We start from the raw sequence: 22,059 nt of genomic DNA on the forward strand, positions 1-22,059 counted from the left end.
GATTACACACAGAATTCTTTTTTTTACCTTAGTAAAAATAAGCAAGGATTTCTTTTATGTGCTGATATATGCTAAAATACTACTATGAATTATAAAATTATTAGTAAATACAAGTTTCTCAGTACATATTGCCAAGCACATTTTGCAGTATTGAACATGTAGCAAATGAAAAAGCTTTAAGGCAATAAAATTTGCTTGGTAATAATACCATGTACAGTATACATGTAAAATCTGTTAATATAAAGAAATTCTCTTCTGAGAGAATAGTTTCTCCAGATCCTTTTCTTAAACTGTACTTGCTTTGTTTCACCCTTTGATCCTATGAAGTTTACCAAATTGAAAGAAAATTCAATTAAACACTTAGCTTTGGCTCTTCAAAGTATTGACCTTTAAATGGGAAGGTGTCAACATTCATCTGAAGACCTTGCATGGAAAGTAGCAGTCCTTCCTGCATTTGTTTCTGAGGAATTACCTAAAGTGAAGTATTAAACTTTCATTATCTTGATGATGATACCAAACAGCAGAGCTCTATCTACTAAGCTGTTCTGGCTAATCCTACATTGTTCAGTGTCACTACATCTTAATACAGTTTTAGTGGATAAACTCATTAGTCCTTTTTCTCAGCTGATGATGAACAGATGTAAGATTGTGTGAATTACTGTCTTCATTCTTTGTTTTCTGTTTTCAAAAATTTTTTTGGCTGATTTCATACCTTCCACAACAAATTTTCTCTCTCCTGTTTCGGGGAGGGGGTGTGTGTCATTATGTATTTGTTGGGCATCTTTATCCCAAAACTTTGTGTGAGTACATCTGTGAAGGAAGTGTCGAGAAAGAGGCAGTGTCCCAAGATGTAGTAATAAAAGGGATAGGGAAGAAAGAGCTGGGGATGGTGTCATGTATTGTGAAGAAATTGGGCTTTTCGTCTCCCTCCAGTAAGCCTACCTCCACCCCATAGAGCTACCATTTACAGTCTGGATCCCCAGCTTGTATACAGTTTTTCTTGTGCTAGGCAACAGTTCTTGTCCATTTATGACTCCCTTATAAACTGGCGAAGGAAGCCTTTAACAATACCGCTAATGCACTGATACAAGTTCCTTTGGTATTTAGTTAAGTCTTTGACAGAAACTCTTTTTTTTTTTGACAGTGTTTTGGAAAAGGGGCTTGTTTATTAGACATCTCTTTTGAGAAAAATGCCAATTAAGGCAGTGCGTTTTTAATTTCTAATGTATAAATAAAGATCTGTCCTTTTTAGAACTTCAGAGTGCTTTTTATTGCACCATCGTGGCTGAAATGAATACAGGCCAGCTAGTTGAAAGTGGAATTTGGTAAATTTACAGATTCTTAAAAAGAATTCTGCTTGTACAACATTTGTGATTATTTGTGGAGGCTACATTTGCACTGTCTGCATTTTCAAAGCTTGTTTAAAATTTAACAAATGTATAGTGTCATGGTGTACAGAAGCTAAGAATCTGTTTGGGGCTGTCGAATAATGATATGGGAATGTATTCCTTAAGTTAGTAACAAAGGAAGACAGCATGCTGTTGCTATTGAAGAAATGAAGGAATTTCTTCTTCTAGTCAAACAGGAATTTGCACTACTAGATATCTATTACAGCTACACCCAAAACCCATGTAAAGAGAAAATTAAAAGTGCACAGTCAACATCAAAGAAAAAGGAAATGATACAGTAAAAGCCACCATGCAGTTTTATTTTTTTTTTCCTCCTGTGGACATGTGCATTGAGATGTTGCCTTTCTTTTTTTAATATGAGGGGGTTTTGGTGGAATATACAACCTCTTTTCCTACTCTTATTCTCTCTTTCCATGATATAATTACTTTTATTCATAGAAGCTAGTATGTGAGATCTCTGACAAGGCCAGTTTTCCTTTTCTCGCCTAGATTGACTGTATATTTCCATATCAGTGACAGGTATTCCTAGCTGTTGTGACCAAGAGTACTTTGATTGCAATGTCTGGAAGACTTGTTGATGTTTTGTCACTCTTGTATTTACAGAGTTGTGCAACAACATAGGTTGGAAGGGACCTCTGGAGAATGTCTGGTCCAAACCCTGCTCCCTTGCTGCATGTGTGTGTGTGAAGGGATGGCAGCACTCTTGGAGCTCTCTGGATATAGCTTCCTGCCTTTTGATCTTCTCTCATTGCTGTTTTAAGATTTTTCCTACCATCCATTCATTTTTGTTTTTCCATTATTTTTGCCCTTCTAGAATCCTATCTTAGGAACATTCCTAAAAATAAAACATTTCAGACACATGCCATCTCATTCCTGTAGACGTTAAATATAGCATACATTTGCATATGTGTCTCACTTGGGAAGCGTCTTCTGCGTATCAAAGAATTTTACCTTTTGTCAAATTGCATACAGTTGTAAAATCTTAGTTTTTCAAATTTTATTCCTTTACAGGCCAGAAGTAAAATTTGGATGAAGCGATCTAACTAAGCTGCCGTCATGAGTAGAAGCAAGCGTGACAACAATTTCTACAGTGTTGAAATTGGAGACTCTACTTTCACTGTATTGAAACGGTATCAAAACTTAAAACCAATAGGATCAGGAGCACAAGGGATAGTATGGTAAGGTTTCTTTAAAATTTAAATGTACTTTTATGTTCCTTTAATAGAATTTTCTGAGTCCTTTAACTGGTTTATGTTATTGAGTAGGAGTGTGGAGAACTACCTGTTACGTGCAAAACAGCAATAGTAATTGTTGGCTGTTTTTCCTCAGCAAGGGCTGTCGCTGTTGCTTTTTGACCTGTGTCCTTTCCTGCTTCTGAACTGATGCCCTTCTGTGCAAATTCATCCAGCTGTGCTGAGTCCCATAAATTAATGGAGGGGAAAAAACCTGGATATAGAAACTAATCCTAATCCGAAGCCACACTGTTTACAGTGAAACAAAAGCCAGAAATACTCTATATAATATTTGCTGCTTATAAATGCTTTTACTTCTTGAAATGGTTTGTTGGGGGCCTGTTCTACTTAGTTTCATAATCTAAGTAGTCCTTGATGCTGGTTAGTGAGCATTTGTGATGCTGACTGTCATTGTAATGTAAATACCTGATGCAGTTTAGGAAAATGACTTGAAAATATTTCTTTGAATAAGAGCTCTGCTGTGTGGACTGAACATTGTCTGAACGATTTAAGATTGGTGGCAACTAGCAGCTTGTAGGCACCGTTTCCTGTGCAGTGATGCTGTCCCAAAGATAAATAAGCTTCCTGTGAGTTTTTTGAATGTTCAAGAGAAGGATGTAGATAGCACAGGAATTTGCAGGTTTTCCAATTTATTGTAACTGCTAACCAGTTGCTAACCAGGGGCATAAAAATACAAAAGAAACATCAAGGAAGAGAAAGGTAGGGAAAAGCATAATCTTCTCAAGTACTTTTCCCTGTAACCTCTTTACTACCTTGCTCTTGTCTTGATCAGTGTTTAGAGAATGTGTGGTATGGGTCTGGTTTTGTTTCCTATTTGTGTTTTAGCTGGGTTAGTAATAAAAAAGTGTGCTTAGTGCAAATGAAATCTTTAAGGCCAGTACTCTAGAAAGAGTTGTTTTTGAAACGGTAACTTCTGGAATTAAGATTATTTGATCTGTAAGTAGCAGCAGCAGAAAAACTGATCTGAATTTTGTTTGCATGCGTGCTAATATAATGAGGACAGACGGTTGTTTGACTAGAGTTTGTTTACTTGCTACACAAATGCCTGCAAAAGCTTTAGATGTTATTATTGTCCTTCTGATTTCCAGTCATATGTTACTGCCCGTTTTCCAAATTTACTGCCCCTTCTAGAGCTGAAATCCAAAAACTGACCATGTAATTACTCTAGTGTCATTCTGTAATTGCTGCTAGCGGTAATTGAAACCTTTTTAGTTAAACTGCTGTGATTACCCTGAGGAGGACTGGAGTGCTCATGTGGTTAAATCTTGCCCATGTCTGAGGAGGTGGGGCGTAATTCCTGTGATTTGGGTTGGGGTTTTGGGGTTTTTTGTTGTTGTTGTTTTGTTTTTGTTTTGTTTTTTAAAAACCTGATCTAACTTGATTTGGAGGAATATGACGTAGATGGCCTAAAGGCTCAACCGTATCTATTACTGAAACAGACTCTAAGGCTACCGTTATGTACTGGGGATGCTGAAGTTTAAATACTGGTACAGGAGTCCCATGTTGGCAGTCTTGCTTGGCCATCTCTTTGCTGCTCTTTCATAAGATATTGCTTACCTTGGGAGTAGGTGGGGGAAATTCCAGATAGTTGAAAATGTAAACCAAGGAAAGTTACCAGTATATGTTGTTCCCATTTTTTCTTTCTTCGATAGTGACTAGAGGTTTTAATGACGTAAAAAAAAATTAATCGTTCAAGCCCATATACTGTGTAGACAACATGCTTTTTAAAGTAGCTAGTTGGATTTAGTAGGTGCTGACCATTTACTGGCAGGTGTTCTTCATTAGGTTTGCGTACCATTCTTGATAAGAGACAAGAAAACAGTATTTTCCATGCTGAGGCTTTCTTAGTAACTGATAAATGTTTCCTGAGTCTGCATGGTAGTCAGCTATCGTATTACCTCTTCCAGGAAACAAAATCTGTGCCTTCCTGTCATGGAAATGTGATATGGGAGTTGTCCCCAGTAACGGTCTTCATCAGTTAAACAGCCTGTGTCACTGAATCATATGACAATCTTGGCATTAGCGTGCAACAAAATGTTATTCTTTCTTTTTACCAAGTAAAAGCCAGTGACATCAAGATGTTAAAGCTTTCCTAACATTTTTTTTCATTTTATCTTGACATTGATGCTCTCATTGTCATGAGGATATTAAGCAACTGCATACGTGAAAGCATGGAACCTTTATATAACCTACTTTTGCTCTCCCCTCCCTAACTTTCAGTGTGAAGATTTTACATAAAATTGATGTGCTTTTTATGATTGAAGTGTTTTGGATCTTTTTAGGCAGTCTGTTCTTGAGTGCCAATGAATGGCAAGAAGTCAGTATCTTTAGTGAGACACTTTAGGAAGCAGAGATCCTGCATTATTTTGTGGAGATTGTCATGTGTTAATACTTTGAAGCTGGGAAACATTTTAAATTTTGAATTGCTCAGCATACAAGAGCATTTTGCTATTACACTCCCTGAAGCTGAATAATACTGGAAATTTGGTTTATCTGCAAACATAATACAAGGTATTTGGAAAAGGTGGCAACGGCCACAGACTAAAGGACCTTGACACTGGGATGTAATAATGTTATTTTTAATTACAGTGCCGCTTATGATGCCATCCTTGAACGAAATGTTGCAATCAAGAAGTTAAGCCGACCGTTTCAGAATCAAACCCATGCTAAAAGAGCCTACAGAGAGCTTGTTCTTATGAAGTGTGTTAATCACAAAAATGTGAGTGCAGTGTTCTGCTTTAAATGTTAAAGAAATAACTAGAAGGTTATTCTTTGTAAAAGCCTTAAAGGTGACTTCAGAGGATGGCATCCTTTGTAGATTATAAAGATTTTCATTGCATGGTTGTATCTCTGTGATAAGTACAGAAGGATATTTCAGAAGAGCTATTATTGACTGGTTTTAATACCTGCCCAATCTTTAAATGCCCCTTTCAAACTCAGGAAGGGAGTTGGTGTTACATTGCTATGTTTTACAAGCAGCTGGCAAATAAGAATGCCATGAGTGGTAAGTGCATCCTTGTTTCTGTTGCTACTGCTAGACAAATAGGAGAAAAAAGGGTGGTTTGTTTTGTTTTTTGTTTTTTTTTTCCTTCCCCTGGTGCATGAATGAGTTAGGAATCTTGTGTTGTGACAACAGGAACTGTCTGATGCTTAAGAAGCTGTGAAGTAGACCAGACCACAGAAATGGGGAGAGAATAAGTGATAAATTTATCAGCATTGAAGTACAGAAGACTGGTATTGGCCATTTTCTTCCTTCAGAGACAGCTGTGTGCAGTCTTCCTCACTTTCCCTCTTAAACCCCCTTCAGCAAGATAAAATTCCCCCCTGGCTGCTAGGGAAGAAGGGAACCATAGAAGACTTACTCTGTCTTTTAGCTACTTGGGAAAATTTTGTATTTTTTCTAAGACAAGAGATGGTTTATCTGTGGACTCTCTGAAGGATGTTTTACCTAATAGCATAATTTGTATGATGATAAACTATTGCAAGCATGCCTGACTCTTGATGAGTAGTAGCTTGACCTATTTCTGCACATCTCATCTATTCTTAGCAACTGGGAAATGTCCTAAAGCAGTTCCAAGAATCTGTTTTTCTCTTTGGGCGGAATTGTTGCTTTACCTCTGTCAATGGCAAAGTGGTATCTCTTAGGTAGTCTTTGTCAGTTTTTAATTTTATTTTTCCTCATATGCAATAAAAGTCTTACCAGCTCCCTTCAAACTGAAAGTAGGAGGCAGCGGAAGACTGATTAACTGCCTTAGGTTTTAACTTTGAATATTATCTTGTTACTGCACACAGAGTGTCTTTAGATTATGTGATTTGTGGAGGAAAAATACTCCTCCTAATATCATTAGCATCTGTTACAGCATGTTAGGCCTGGTTGAGCCACTGAGCATCTTGAGCTTCAATGTGTACCAGGAGGTTTGCATCAGAATACTGGGCATTGGGTTTGAAATGTTGACTTTGCAACTTTGCTATTGCTGTGGTGCAGTTATACTTCCTCTCCCCCTTCCTACAGATAATCGGCCTACTGAATGTGTTCACACCACAAAAATCCCTGGAAGAATTTCAAGATGTGTAAGTCTGATTTGAACTAAAGCTGAAAATTAATTTCAAAAATACTCACGCAGAAAGATGAACAAGGGAAAGAATACAATAAAATGGCAGTATTATCTGATTATTATTCTTTTTTTTTTTCCTCATAAGCTACATAGTGATGGAGCTCATGGATGCAAATCTCTGCCAAGTGATTCAGATGGAGCTAGACCATGAACGAATGTCCTATCTTCTTTATCAAATGCTGTGTGGTATCAAACATCTTCATTCAGCTGGAATTATACATAGGGTAAGTGAACTTCACTGTGTATATTTTGCATTGCACCTGGTTTTGCCTTGAGTATTTAAAAGACACAAAAAAATCAGAAATAGGAGTGCAAAGGGTGATTCATAGCCTGTCCCACAGGTAGAGAGAGAAAGCTGAAAGGAAATCACCACACTTACCTTTTCCCACTGTAATTCTGGAATGAATCTTTTGAATATTTGAATGATTTCATAATAATCTGCACAGAGCAAATAAAGATTTCTGCAGTGAGCTACATTACCTCCTCTAATTCTATTAATATTCTACTTTAGTAGTCATGACAGGAAAGAATATCTGAAAATGCCTCTGCCTTTATTGTTTTGGTAACCAAACCTGAAATCCCATCTTTTGAAAGAACTGCCCATTTTATTTCTGCTCTTTTACTAGCAGAGGAATGAATAAATACCTGAAGCCTCCAGATAAACAGATGATGATAAAGACCTGTAAGTGGAACTTTCATACACCTGTGTGTCACAAAGCATTCACTCAGACTGCCCACAGGGAAAACTGACTACTGCTTTTTAAATGGCATGTGTGTTGCAGTCTAGTCAAGAAATTCAGAATTTAAGGTTGCCTGTTCAAGTTGAACATATCATATATATTTGTATGTAGCGTAAAGATTGCTTGAGATTGTCTAGTTGTAACTTTTCAGATATAATCTCTGCTATTTTGGGAAATTGTAAGCTCGTACAGTGCTACATTTTTCATTGTAATATTTTAGAGAGTTTTAAAAGTTTTCATTTGTTTTCATGTTTGTTTCAAAGTTTTCATGTGTGATACTTTCAGTCATTTCTACATAGTCTTCTTCATGGATGATGTACCCAGCAAAACAAATCACGAATTGCAATTCTGAGTGCTACGGCAGGAATTGCTATGTTAGGATGCTTGTCCAGTTCAGTAATCCACCTCATTGTGACTGGGGTGTTGAATGGCCTGCAAGCTGGATCTGGCAATATGACACTCCTGTTCAGTATGCTGTTTTTTTTTCCCTCAAGGGAACTGGGACAATTGTTTGACTAGAGAATAGGTTTGAATGGCCAAACACTGCTTCCTTTTGCCCAGCTAGTTCTAGTACTCATCAGCTGCATCATTCCAGTGAGGAGCTCAGGGAGGGAAGGTGAAGGCTTCCTTCTTGCATGCAGTTTGCCCTGAACTGCTGTGTTTGAAAGAGATGGGTCAGGGAAGATAGGCAGAAGCATGGCCTGCAACCAGACATTGCACCCTGTGCTTCTTGGTCTGTATGTGGGCACTGAGACAGGTTGATGGGCTTCTTGCGTTATTCTGGGAATGCTAGGCAAAACTAGGTTACTTCACTTACCACAGTTGTGGTATTACATTGCATATGACTGATATTATGCAGCCATTTGTGTCCTAATGCATGCACCTGCGGGATTGAAATAATGGTTTTGTACACAGCTTCACATTTTCCGGTCTCTTCAGTACTTAGGTATGCAAGTTTAATGCTGTGGGTTTTCCTAGGTCTTTTTTATTTTTGGAAAACTGTATATCGTATGGATGTGCTAGAGTAGGTAATGTAAAAGCATCTCATTCTGTGGATGTCAGCACAGGCAGAAGGGAGCTTCTAAAACTTCACTTGCTTCAAGGGTGGTTCGTACTCCTATAAAGCAGGCATCAAACCATTGAGCCTGTAGAAGTGATGGATAAATGTAAACATTTGTACATTTATAGAAAAAAAGTAACTAGTTGGGTGGTTGTTGGGCAGGAGTAAAGACAGCTTTGAGGATAGAATTCCTGCCTCTGTAAATATGGTGAAGTCTTTGAAATGCTTCATATTGTGCAGTAATATTAAGTACAGGGATAACCTATTCCAAAGAGACTATAGATACAATTGCTATGTAAATAGTAACATATGTATGCATGAATGCTTTTGAAGGACATGGGCAGATGCATTTCACTTGCATGTCTTCATGGTAGATTTCCAGCTGACAGCTTCTCAGACCTTGTTAGAAGATTAAGTGTGTTCAGGCAAAACATTTGCATTACGTACCTGCTGCATGCGTTACGCCTTTATACCTCAAGGTGTAAAGTATCAAAATTCTGTTTCTCTGTGGAACAAGTTAAACAAAATCTCAGAAGACAAGGATGGCATGCTTGAAAAGGGACATATTTCATATAGACCATGTGGCTGCAATAGTAACTGCTGATACCACTCTGGGCTTTCAGCACCACTGTCCTTAATGTCTAAAGCTAATTATTTTGTTGAAATTAGTTACTCCTTAAATATAGTCTGCATGACTGTGGCTGCCTGTGAAGCATTCACACTATGAATCTAGTGTACTACTTTAGTGTCCTCTAGAGCTTTAAGCTTTTTTTGGTGTTGGTAGTTTTACATGGTTTTTAACCGAGTTCTTCAGCTTCTAACACAGCTGCGATAATGTCAGCATCTCAATAACTTTTTCAAAGCTTGCTGAATGACTGAAATTACAATGTGCCTGTAGCACTGGATACTAGCTGCCATAGAAATAAGTGGGTTTTTCATAGCAAACTAGAGGCACAGAACAAGGCAGAGATCAAACACAAAGAGTTTCAGACAATTTCACCTGGAAGCTGTAGAGTACATACTTAGCTGCCACATCAGTGAATAAAGATTTGATCCTGGTAAAGAACTGACTATAGCTTTACACCAGCTCTAACAGATGTTGGCAAATGAACATTACTGTGCTCAAAGCATTATGCAGAAATGGAGTTTCCAGCAAGTGTAGAAGTACACATACATTTATATTTCACAATCACACATTCATTTATATTTTGCTCTCTGAGGAGGATGAATGATCAGTGTTGCAGAGTTGTGCCTCACTGACTTGCTAAAGGACGCAAAGTGTCTCATTAGTCTTGCATGGAGGTTATGAAACATTGTATTCTGCCTGATTTTGAGCACTTAACAAAGTTGCCTAATTATGGAAGCCTGTCACACAAATCTTTCTTTAGAAAGGGAAAAGCCCATAGAAGCCATGAATTATCCTCCAGAGATGCCCTTCTCTCCCTGTCTGGTTAATGGGGAGACAGCCATGAATAATCTCTGATTTTTAGGCACTGACAGTTTACATTTTTAAGGCTAGGTGAGATATCTTCTGCTATAGGTTCTGAATACATAGAGCCTAACTAACTTGATCACTCTTATAGGAGCTTTTGAGTTCTTTATGTTTATTTAATACATAACAGGTATTGGTTCTGCATAAATTTCGATGCAGTGTAAGTCAACTCTTGCCTCCATCATTTTGAAGGACAGTTCTGTATTCCAAATCACAACACGTTCCTAGGCTTCATGACAACTACATGACGTTCAGAAATTAAGGATGGACAGTACTTTGTAAGCTTTTGCTTTTTGTCCTTGTAGTGATTTTTCTCTTGCAAAGGGAGGATCTCTTAACATTTTCAGTGTTAATCCTGCAGCTATGTGGAGGATGAGTATAGTTAATACTATCAGCATGCACCTGGGATTCTGCAATGAACATCCTCCAAATAATAGAAGTGAGCAAAAATAAAGCTGATAATGAAAAGGATTGTAGCAGAATCTGAAACGTGCATATTAAATAGCTGGAATGCCTTATAATACTTGAATTCATTCATGGCATTTGAGAATCTTCTAAGCCAAAGTTGTCTGCATAGTCTTTGTGTGTGTGATTTGGAAGTGCATGTGTGAATATATAAGTATGAAGACTTTTAATTACCCATTAAAATTCTGTTGTTCTTGAACTGGTTTTTGTGGTTTCCTCTCTGTCTTTAAGGCAGCTTAGCTTTCTGAAGAGTTTGCTGAAAGCCATACAAGTACTAATGAAAACTACATACATCTTGCAGATAGCCACTTTTAAGTCTTTATGAAACAGTGAAAGATAGGGCTACTTATCAAATGCTTGCAGCTCCAGTGCTGGAGTCTTCTGCCACATATCAGGTTTTTCTCTCATCTTAGTAGATTGTAGGCAGAAAGGATCCAAGCCTTATCTATGTCAGCCTGTGTGCTATGAATCATTTTATGATGGCAAAGTTATACTGAAGTTACTCTGTTTGTAATATTTGCTCTGTGACATTCAGATGTGTGTAAGATCCTCCTGAGATAATGACCAAGTATGCCTGTGTAGTGTCTGTATAGATGTTGTAAAGCCAGTACTGCCAATGTGGTTTTAGGGTTCGAGTGAAGAGAATAGAGTTGCCATATTTCTAAGATGATCTGAAGCTGTATCAGAGCATTTTCCACTCCAATTTAATGATTATGTTAATTTCTGGCAGTTTTTCAGTGGTGCCCTCTTGGGTTTGGTCGCCAAAATCCATATAAACCCAAATCCTAAATGGGAAACTAAATCTGTGTGAGCATGGGGATTTCTTTCCTTCCTGTTCAGGGAAACATCTGCATTGGTTCAAAAGAGGTAATGCACCCTCAACTAGCAAAGAAACCTTTTACTTTTTACATTCATGTTATAATTTTAATAATTCTTTTATCAAGGTGATTATTGCATCAAATTATTTCAGCAATTGTCATGTTACTTGTGTTCTGCATCATAGTAATAATCATTGTTCCAGCGAGCAGTTTCTAGACCTTTCCTCAGAGCTAACATTTCTTACTAACCTCAATTTATTTCAGATATTGCTGTCATATCTTGTAACACTGGTTGTGTTTTCCTTCTTTAATTGCTATGTAAATCTATGAGCACAATAAGGGAATTAATTCTGTAGTCTGCTGAATGCACATGAATTAATGCAAGGGGAAAAGAAACTGCAGTTATAGCCATAACTTAGTTGTATATGTGGGGTTTAATGTTGGCAGTATTCTCTTTTAAAAATGTGAACCACAGAGTACTTTGTGCTTGTCTTAGCAGTCATATATGATGTTTCTTTTTAAAGGATTTAAAGCCCAGTAATATAGTAGTAAAGTCAGACTGCACTTTGAAGATTCTTGACTTTGGACTGGCCAGAACTGCAGGAACTAGTTTTATGATGACGCCTTATGTAGTGACTCGTTACTACAGAGCACCAGAGGTCATCCTAGGGATGGGATACAAAGAAAACGGTCAGCAAATATAGTCTTTCTTTGGCATAGCTTTATTTTTTTGTTTGGCACACCACATTTTACATGTTAATGTTTTTTTTTTTTCAAGCTGTAAAAAATTTATAAATTAGCCTTGTGACCAAAATGTAGATTCTGGATACGCCAATTTGTTTGTTCAACTCAACCCATTAGAAATGTTTGCATTTAATAGGAGAAGAAATTGAGGGCCTTGTTTGTTTAAAAATTTAAATAACTTGCTTGGTAGATTAAGTTTTATTCCAGAAGAACTGGAAATAATTTTCTTAATATGTGGTATGTACCTTGATATACCTTCACCTGACTTTATTCCTGATGAGGATGTAAATTGTAATTCATCAGTAAATGTGTGTCCTAAATTTAATATTTAAATAACTATTCAATATAGCCTTTCGGGTTGTAGGGAACTTAAAGGCTGCTGAGGAACAAACGAGCTAGAACTACCTACCATGGCATTACTTTTTATTAAAACCAGCCTACTTTAAACCTGTCACGCTAAGTTCTTAATAATTAATGTTGCTGAAGAAAAATTCAGCAATATACTTGAGACAAGAATGCAGAGACTACTGTCGGGAAGCGTCACAGATTCTTTGAGGTTCATGACGAATTCTAAGGAAATTTGTTTACTTTGTCCCTCTGCTTGCATACATTTCCCTCCTTTTTATATTTGCTCTGTGGCCATTCCCTCAGTATCTTCTACAAGAAGGTAAGGAAAGGATACAGCATTGGTAGGAAACACAATGAAGTACATTGTGTCTTCTGAATGAAACAGCTAGTATCCTTTAGGAAAGCACAGTAACATGTCATTCCTGAAATTCTGTTGTAGAGGCCCCAGTTCTGCTGCCATTTCATTGATCCACTGTCGCAGTGGTCAGTTCAGCTCACTTGGTGTTTCCACTTCAGGCAGGCACAATGCACAGAGGTCACCGTTCGCTGAAGATATTTTAAACCCTCTATTGATTAGTCCTCCAGTAAGGCCCATGAGATGCTGTGATTCTTGAGGCTTTGGTAGCTGTCTCCTGGTGACGTGAGGCATGGCTTCTCAGATTACTGACACAACTGGGGCTTGCTCTGCTTTTCAGGGTTCTTAATATAGTCTGCAAACTTGCCTGGCAACTGCATACCATTACAGCAAGTGACTTCAGGTTGCGTGAAGGTAGGAACTCAAGAGAGTTGATTTTGTTGTCGCTTATAAAACCCGGGAAGAATAGCTTCTATCGGTGTTGACAATGAAAGAAGCCAGCTCAAAGGAATGAGAATAGATCTTTTTTGCAAGGCTGTGGTTTTTATTTCTGTTTGGATCATTACTGTACATGAGAGGATGTACGTTCCTTCAAAAGGCCTCCATGGTTGGCTATTTTTCCCATAATGTAGAAGTCAGAGATTGAGTGGAGCAAGGTTAAAGTTTTTTTTTTTAATTGCTAAAGTTTTGTAGAAAGCTTATATTTAAGTTTGTCATTATCTTTTTTTCCCCAAGACTTTACATTGGCCAGTTAAGAGACACTAGATAAAGGAACCTAAAGCTGTAGTCTTAGTTGTGCAGCTGCTTCACAGAAGGAATTGATACAATGGAAATCACAAGTTTTCTGACTTTGCTTGCCTAGTTTACATTTTTCTCTTAAATACTAAGTAATTTTGAATTGCAGAAGTGTGAAACATTCTTTCCACGAAAACGTTGCTTAGGTTATTACTGGAGTTAAATAGATTGTGTTCTAGAGCACCCTGTCGTGCTAGTGACAATCCAGTTCCTTAAGCAAGCATGAATTGTGTTGTGCGGCAGAATATGAATAAAAAATTATTTTCATATGAAAAACTATCACATCTTCCCAAAGTCAAATATATAGTCGTTGAATTGAGAATGACACTTTTGGAGAATGTAAAAGTAAATCTGTGGGCTGAGTCAGAAGACAATTTGCATTTCCATATGTACTGTTGTCATTAAAAAGCTATTTACGTAAACTGTTACTCTTCTCAATCACTGCCTGATGAGTTCCTCATTGTGGAGCTCCCCTGACAGGGAGGCAGGTATCAAGGATGTGTTTGCAGTAAGAACCATGGGCTGTCTAGGATCCTCACCTGTTAGCATTGATGCCTATTTTCAACTTTTAAACACATAGTTAAATTAAAAGTTACCTTACTTAGTTTTGAGTTAAATATTGAAAATTGGCAGCTAACTAATGGTTAACATCAACATTTATTTTAATTGAACAGAGTTATCTGGCAGCTTTATGTCATTTCAGTGCCCTGCTGAACTTAATGTGGGAGGATTGCAATATATGTTTTGATGACTGAGATATGTACTGCAGAGTAGTATTCTTTTGGTGCTATACTACGCACATATGAAATCTTTGTTTTAAACTAGCAAAGATCCCAGACAAACTGATTATAGAGTTAACTATTACATAGGTTTTAATACGGAAGGAGATGAAGCACATTTGGGTATACTACATTAAGAAACCAGGTGTTGCAAACTCAGAACTGAAGGACACCAAAACTGTTTGTGCACACATAGCTTAACATATTGAGATTTATGTGCAGTTAGGTGCATGATTATCAGGAAGGAAGCACTGAAAAGCAAGGAAAGCCCCAGACCATCTGAAAAAACTACTTTTAACTTTCCTAGTATGTACAGTGGGTTTGAACTTCATTTTCACTTGGTATTTTTTCTCTTAGAATTATAGAAAATAGTAAGTTCACTCCAAACGGGGTTTTTGAGAATAAAATACATTCTGTATGACAAGCAGTAGATTTTTAAAAAGATTTTTTCAAATCTGTATGAGATTTTACTCAGTCTTCTATAGAAGTATTCACAGGAGCAGTCCTCAGTGTACAAGTTAGTCTAGCTTCATAAAAAAGTTAGAGACCTGTAAAATACAGGTTTTGTTTGATTAATGAAAGCAGCAAACCAAAACACCCCCAAATGTCACAAGTTTGGTTTTGTAGGGTGACCAGGAGAATGGTTTCCAATGTTTTTCTTCGCCTCTGATGTAATTTGTCATCTGAGGCATGAAGGTAAGTCATTGACTTGTGTTATTTCTATTCCCAGACTTCTCCATGCAATTATAGGTGTCGTTTTTATCATGTTGGACACAAACTAATTACAACAGATTTGTGTATATTTTAGTTTGCGATGGCAGCAGATTGTTTTGCAGGTGAAAAAGTCAGCATTCAGAATTATATTTTAAATGTCAAATGCAAAACTTGGCTTCAAATCTTTGGGTCTTTAAGCCAAAGAATATATACTTTTCTTAAGTATTTAAAAAGAGTTTTTAAAGAAGAAACACCACTAATCATAAAATGTTGACAATAATTTTTTAAATGAACCAGGCCCTTAATTTTGACCTATTAATATGTACAACTATGATCTCCTATCATATGATTTAGATACTATTTTAGAGGAACTTGTAGATAAGGGGGAAGGAATGTTTTCAGTAAGCAGCAATATTGTTTGCTTGACATTGTTGAGCTCCTTCAGAACCTTTACATATGATTTTTAGTATACAATTGTTCTCATTTAAATCCACTTCTTATCTGCTTAATTGAAATTCCAGTGTCATGTTTGACGTAAAAGTATTCATAATAATACAGTTTCATTATTATGACTTCAAGAAAACTTTTGCATACAGAGTTAACAGTATCTCTGTAAGCAACCATTAAAGAAATTGGCATACCTGTACAAAAAGTAAACTTGTGCATCTTTGAGTATGTCTTCTGAGCAATTTATTTTAAGGCTATGTAGAAAATGTGTATTTCATACCAAAACAATTTGCTTTTGAGTTTTTCTTTTGTGTGAGATGTTATTTCAGCATAACTGAAGAAATATTTTTAAATAAATACTTTTAACTGAAAATCTTTTAGGAGCATATTGATATTGTCATTAATTGATCCTCTAAAATTCTAAGTGATCTTCTACTGATTGTGTTTGCTTTTTATTTAAAGAGAGAGAGATGCATGGTAATCTGATTTATAGGAAATACTTGATGGCACATTTTAATTCCTATGTAATAACCAATTAATTCTCCTCCTAAAAGTACAAACTGTTCAGATACACAATATTTTTAAAGGTCAGTTTATTTTGCTACTTTTAAAATTATTCCTACAACTACAGTGGAATTACTTTCAAGAAATAAAGTGATCTTTGGTGCTCCGATCTAGTCTATTGCCAGAGGTAGCTTCACAAGCCTCGGAGCTTGCAGAAGGGCTTTACTCTGCTTGATTCGTGTGTGTCTCTCTGCTCTAGCTCTTGCTCTAGCCCTTTGTTAAACAAAAGGATGTTTTTCTGCCTTGTATTTGAGACAGTTAAAAGCTAATCCTTATATACAGTGTATTTTAAAGTGTTTTCATTGATTAATGTAAAGACTTGCTCTTCTTCCTGTGCTGTCTCTGCAGTTTATAGGATGCAGTCATGTTATGCTTCTTTTAATTTTAAATGACCGTTTGCTTTGCTTTTCCTTCTTTTTGTGCTACAAACATAGTGGATTTATGGTCTGTGGGGTGCATTATGGGCGAAATGGTTTGCCACAAAATCCTCTTTCCAGGAAGGGACTGTATCCTTGTGCTGCTGCAGCAGGTTGAATTAGTTAGGAAGTGATTAACCTTTTTATTGATGTTGTGTCATGCAAATGCATATTGTACAAGTTTGTTTTTTTTTTTATTAAATGAACATGGATTTTTCTTGTGATAAAAAAAATTAAGAACTTCATTTATATTCAGGCTGCACCTAGCAGTAGGACATAGTCTCTGCTGGTCCTGTAGTTAGCATACATTCACCTTCACTCATTTTCATTACACACGCTTTTTATAATCACTTCATGTGTGTGTGTGTCTAGATATTTTTATTTACCTTTATTTTAATAACTATCTTTTATGTTAATATCATTGCATTTTGTTTTCAGTTGACATTTGGTCAGTTGGGTGCATCATGGGAGAAATGATCAAAGGTGGTGTTTTATTTCCTGGTACAGATCGTATCCTTACCTTTGGCCTAGGATGTAGTTGTAAAAGGTCAAAAGATACTGCAGCAATATAGTTCCAGATTAAGGTGGTTCTAATCTTTAAACTACTGGTTTTAAACTACCTTTTCAAAATACAATTTGTAAGTTTGTTATTTTGGTTCCAGGAAGCTGCAAAAATGTCTACAGTTATACCATTTAAAGCAAAACCACAACACAGCATTAATGTGTATGACTGTCTTTAGAGATTAATACTAAGCAAGATGAACAAAATACCACTTGGGCAAACAGGCTTCTTTTTCCTTTTTCCTTTTTTTCCTCTTTTTTTCTGTTTCCAATTTAATATAGTGTCTATCCATTGCTTTTGGATGTTGTCACATTTAAGATAGATGTTTTGTTTTGTTTAGATGGTGTTTTACTGGTTCACATGCATTGATTTTTGCTTTGGAGATCATTTTTATGTAATAACTTACTAATCTTTTTTTAGTACCTGAGCATGTTAGCAGTTATTAGTCTTTACATTTTGTAGGAAATGTTTACAAAAAATTCCTAACCGGCTTCATTAGTTACACTCTGGAGTTTTATATTTTTGTATGCAGAAATGATCCTGCAAACAGCTTTCAGAAACATCTGGCACTTCTGTCTTTCTATTCCGTGAATGGCTTGGTGGTATCTGTATGGATTGTCCTGTGAGCAATACTTTAGACAAAGGGTCTGCTCCATGCAAATAGAACTGAAACCTCTGGATCACTGCTGAAATTAGTGGATCGAATCGGAGCTTGGCATCTTATTTGTTTTACTAGTAGTTACACTCTGTTTTTTTAGATTCCATCAGAAATCTTTCCTGCTTTTGCTGCAGGTTAACTGTTTAATAATTGATATAGTACCATTTAGGGGTGCAGATTGGGTGAAGATTTTGAGGCACAGTGAGGAGATCCAGGGCATCCTTACTTTCACACAGCTCTGTCATTGCATGAGCTGCACCATGCTTAGCTTTATACATCTGGTTTGATAGTATGGCTTTTCAATTTAGGCTCAGTGCCATACTGTGTAAATACTTTTTTTTTCCAAGGCCTCTACTAAAGCACTGTAGAGCTTGCAAATCCTTATATAAAGGTCTGCTGTTAAGTTGTAAGAACATAAGAGGGGGCCTGCTACATCCGAGTGAAGGTTTAGGTAGCCCAGTATCCAGTCTTTGGTGGTAGCCGAAAAAAAAAAAGTTGGGGAGGATACATGAATGAGATAAGCATATATAAAATTTTTTATCTGAGCTCTCTCCTAGTATCTAACCATCTTCAACTAGGAATTCCTGAGCCAAACGTTGCTTTTTTTTAATTCAGTAACATGTACTAAATTATTCTGCTGTGAATTGGTCAATCTCCCCTTGCCTTATGTAAACCTTAAGTTCCTCAAGTGTCCTTGAAACTCTTTAACTTCTGCATTCAAGTCTCTGACAAAGTTGTCATTGACCTGTGTGGGCTAAGATTTCATCCTGTGTGTGCCCACTGGTGCTCAGTGTTGCAAGTCGTTAGTGAGAGATCACTAACTTGGGACAGTCTGGGACTGGGCTGAGGTATCAAGATGAGAACGAAGGACAAAGCACCTACACAGGGTAATCCTCACAAGTGCCTTGGTGATGTGTAGTAGCTTGACTACTGTGAATACGTGTTCAGATCAGGAAGTGAGTTCTTCTCCAGAACCCAAACAACGCCTTTATTTAAATTCATTTAATACATTTTGTGAGTCTTTCTCTTGTTTCTCAGAATTATATCTTTTGCTAATTAATTATGATTTTGAGTAAAATACGTGTTGCCTTGACTATGCTATCATCAAAGTCTTGCTTTGTGTCACTGTTTTCTCTAAGAAGGTAGTCCAAATTAATGATGAACTTGATATTTTATTATAATTTTCTGTGTTTTCTCTGTGGGTTATTTCATGTGGTTTTAACATAACTTTCTAGCTGAAAATTAGCCACAGTGTTTTTCTTAGCTACATAACCTTAGATATTGATCAATGGAATAAAGTTATAGAGCAGCTAGGAACACCATGCCCTGAATTTATGAAGAAATTACAGCCTACAGTCCGAACGTATGTGGAGAACAGACCTAAATATGCTGGATATAGTTTTGAAAAACTCTTTCCAGATGTCCTTTTCCCAGCTGACTCTGAACACAATAAGCTTAAAGGTAAGGTCTATCTTCTGTGTGCTGTATACTTTAAAAGTTTTAAAACTGTGATATATTGAACAGAAATGTATCTTGGTTTTTTTCACTATAAAATCATCCCACTAAGGATTTAAGTATTACAGTATTTCTATCATGGGAGCGGGTGAACGTGCTGGTGTGTGCTTACCTCCACTTTCTCACTTCTCTGAAACTCCTCCTATTCTGGGGATACCTTTATAAAGAAAAGTAAATATATATATATACCTCTCAATCACAGATGCCAACATGATTTAGAGAAGAGTGTGGGGACAGTGGAACAGAAGTTGTGTGGACAGAGCAGATCTTCTTTCTCTAGGGGTGAAAATAAAGGTTTTATATTCATAAAACATATATATCCTGTAGTTACTGAATAACTTACTGGTTCCAAGTGTCACCTACTCAGTGAAGTCACAGACGTATCATATTTTCTGTGGCTAACAGTTTGTGACAGTTTTTCCCCCCTAAACTGTAAGAGGGGGGTAGTAGGTGTTTGCCCACTGCTATTCCAGACAAGGCTGTACTGCCAACTGAGTTATATTTCACATCAGGATGTCACACCAAGGGGCGCTGTGTGCTGAAAATGTATAGTGAAACATGTCCAATCCCTTTCCCACCTGTGTTAACTCTCTTCAATTCCAACCCCGCCCCCCCCCCCCAATGGACCACTTTCCTAAACCCCAAATTATGTGAGGATTGCACAGATATTAAACTGGAATTTGTTTACTCCAGCTCTTCTCTCCTTATGAGCTTTGAAATACCGTATTATGTGCCCTATATATGGAACTACTCTAAATAGAAAATTTCACTTTTGCAGCCAGTCAAGCAAGGGATTTGTTATCAAAAATGCTGGTTATAGATGCTTCTAAAAGAATCTCTGTGGATGAAGCCTTGCAGCACCCATACATCAATGTTTGGTATGATCCGTCAGAAGCAGAAGCTGTAAGTTCTTGGTTTAGGTCTCTGATTAGGAAGGTACTGTACTAAAGCAAATGTGTTGTGATGCTTGATGTAACTGCTGAAAGAGGATTATTGCATGATCTACATATTTCACTAGAAGCTTAACTGAGCCGTAATCATTTTTATTGACTTTGATAGACATGTTTATTAGAAACGGTATTAGGAGGGGGCACAAACTGAAGTCCTATATGTCTGTGTATGTGTGTGTACATATATAATTGCATATAATCTCCTGGACATATAGTAGTGTATCTGAAATCTTTTCTATGGGGTTCTAATTTATTGAGCTTCAGTTGTTTCAGTGTGGTTTCATTGCCCTTGATAGGATTCTGAGGTATTTACTCCTGGGCAAGAGAAATATTTTCATTAGTTGTAGCAATTGATAGTACTCTTAAACTAGAAAATAAGTGTTTCACCAAAATCTTGAGTCCAAGACCTTGAACTTTCAATTATTAACAATAATGAACATAGGGATTAATGGAAAAGTTTTCTTAAAAAATTAATTTTGGGACAGTTTCAGCTTATGAGAAGTGTCAGTTTTTTAAAAGAAAGGTGGTTGGTGATGGCCGACTAAGAATAGAAAAAGATGCTTGATGTAAATGGTGCAATTAGAATTCTGCTGATCTGTAATAGCTAGAGGGAAAACTTAGTAAGTAACAGTAAGTAGATAAAAAGGGCTGCTTGGGGAGGAGACTGCTGCACTTAGGAGCTCTTTTACCAGACTGTTCAGTTTCTATTTTAATTATTACAGTAATGTAAGCAAATCTGTTAATCAGAAGAACTTGAAAACACGTAGCAGCATCTAGAAAGTAGGCCAAGTCCAAGTATGAGAGAATATGTGACCTTGTAAATACAATCTAGTTAAATCAGGTTCATATTGAAAGCTTACTTTCATTTTTCATTTATTCTGGTTTTGTATCCCCTTTGATTGCTTTATCATGAGTTAGTTTTGTTTTTCAGCCTCCACCAAAGATACCAGATAAGCAGTTAGATGAGAGGGAGCACACAATAGAAGAATGGAAAGGTAAGAAGGGCATTTTAAGTATAATAAGGCTTTTAGGAGTAGGCTGGGCCCCAACGATTACTGTTATTAAGGTTCTTCTGAGCAACCTAATAGTATTTACTTAAACTGCTTGGAATAGCAAGGAAATAAATCATTGCTTCACAACATCTTTAGTGTTGGGACACTAAAAATTTTCCTGCGAAGATGCTGATTAAGACCTGTTCATTTCGGTCACCTTTTGCAAACCGTAAGGCAGCATTTTTAGGGAGGGTATCTCTTCTGGACAAACTGCTACAGTTGATAAAGATGGAGGAGTTTGAGCAATGTAAGTCTGAAGCAGAAGCACTAGTCTTCAAGTGAAGAGGGTATTAGCTATAACTGTAGTCTTCTAAATCAAGCAGAGGATTTAAAAGAAGAAGCCATAGGGAGTGTTAGTAATGGGTGAGATAGTGAGGTTACAGCTGGTGTGGGAGATGCTGATGGTTATCAGCTGTGGCATCCTGAGAAAGTAGCTGGGGTTGAGGTATGGAACAGACTGTAGCATGACATAAGACTTGTACCTCCAAGAGCATAATCTTTAGTGTTCAGTACTGGTTTAGTATCTACATTTCCTGGTCATATATGAGGTGCAAAATGATAAAGTATAAGGGGGATATCTTTGTTACTTGTAAAGCTTGTGCTTTGTTTTGAAATTGCTTCTAAAAGGGGTGGTATTATTGCAGAGGTTCTAGTGCTAGAAAAAATGCAGATCCGGATTGCTCTGCAGGCTATAAATGTTGCATTTAAGCAAGAATTGAGTGCATTGAGCAATCTAATACTTTGTACTGAAAAGGTCTAGGAAGGGATATTAGACCTGTATAAACTTTTTATCCCCCGAGGGGAAAAA

At 36.9% G+C, this 22,059-nt stretch overlaps 1 protein-coding gene across 3 annotated transcripts in view; it reads left to right on the forward strand.

The window, feature by feature from the left end:
- Window positions 1-22,059, forward strand: part of MAPK8 (mitogen-activated protein kinase 8) — a 48,665-nt gene that overhangs the window by 23,513 nt on the left and 3,093 nt on the right. For 2 of the 3 annotated variants that reach the window (XM_069796553.1, XM_069796551.1), the window contains exons 2-10: window positions 2,421-2,587; window positions 5,252-5,381; window positions 6,675-6,733; window positions 6,863-7,001; window positions 11,877-12,042; window positions 16,953-17,024; window positions 19,013-19,195; window positions 20,028-20,152; window positions 21,131-21,194. In XM_069796553.1, coding sequence (XP_069652654.1) covers window positions 2,466-2,587; window positions 5,252-5,381; window positions 6,675-6,733; window positions 6,863-7,001; window positions 11,877-12,042; window positions 16,953-17,024; window positions 19,013-19,195; window positions 20,028-20,152; window positions 21,131-21,194 — 1,060 coding nt within the window. In that variant the 5' untranslated portion in view covers window positions 2,421-2,465. Of the gene's footprint in view, window positions 1-2,420; window positions 2,588-5,251; window positions 5,382-6,674; window positions 6,734-6,862; window positions 7,002-11,876; window positions 12,043-16,532; window positions 16,605-16,952; window positions 17,025-19,012; window positions 19,196-20,027; window positions 20,153-21,130; window positions 21,195-22,059 lie in introns of all 3 variants that reach the window. The other variant, XM_069796552.1, reaches the window with a different exon arrangement.

This window comes from Haliaeetus albicilla, chromosome 11, assembly GCF_947461875.1.
Source record: "Haliaeetus albicilla chromosome 11, bHalAlb1.1, whole genome shotgun sequence".
Classification (NCBI taxonomy): domain Eukaryota; kingdom Metazoa; phylum Chordata; class Aves; order Accipitriformes; family Accipitridae; genus Haliaeetus; species Haliaeetus albicilla.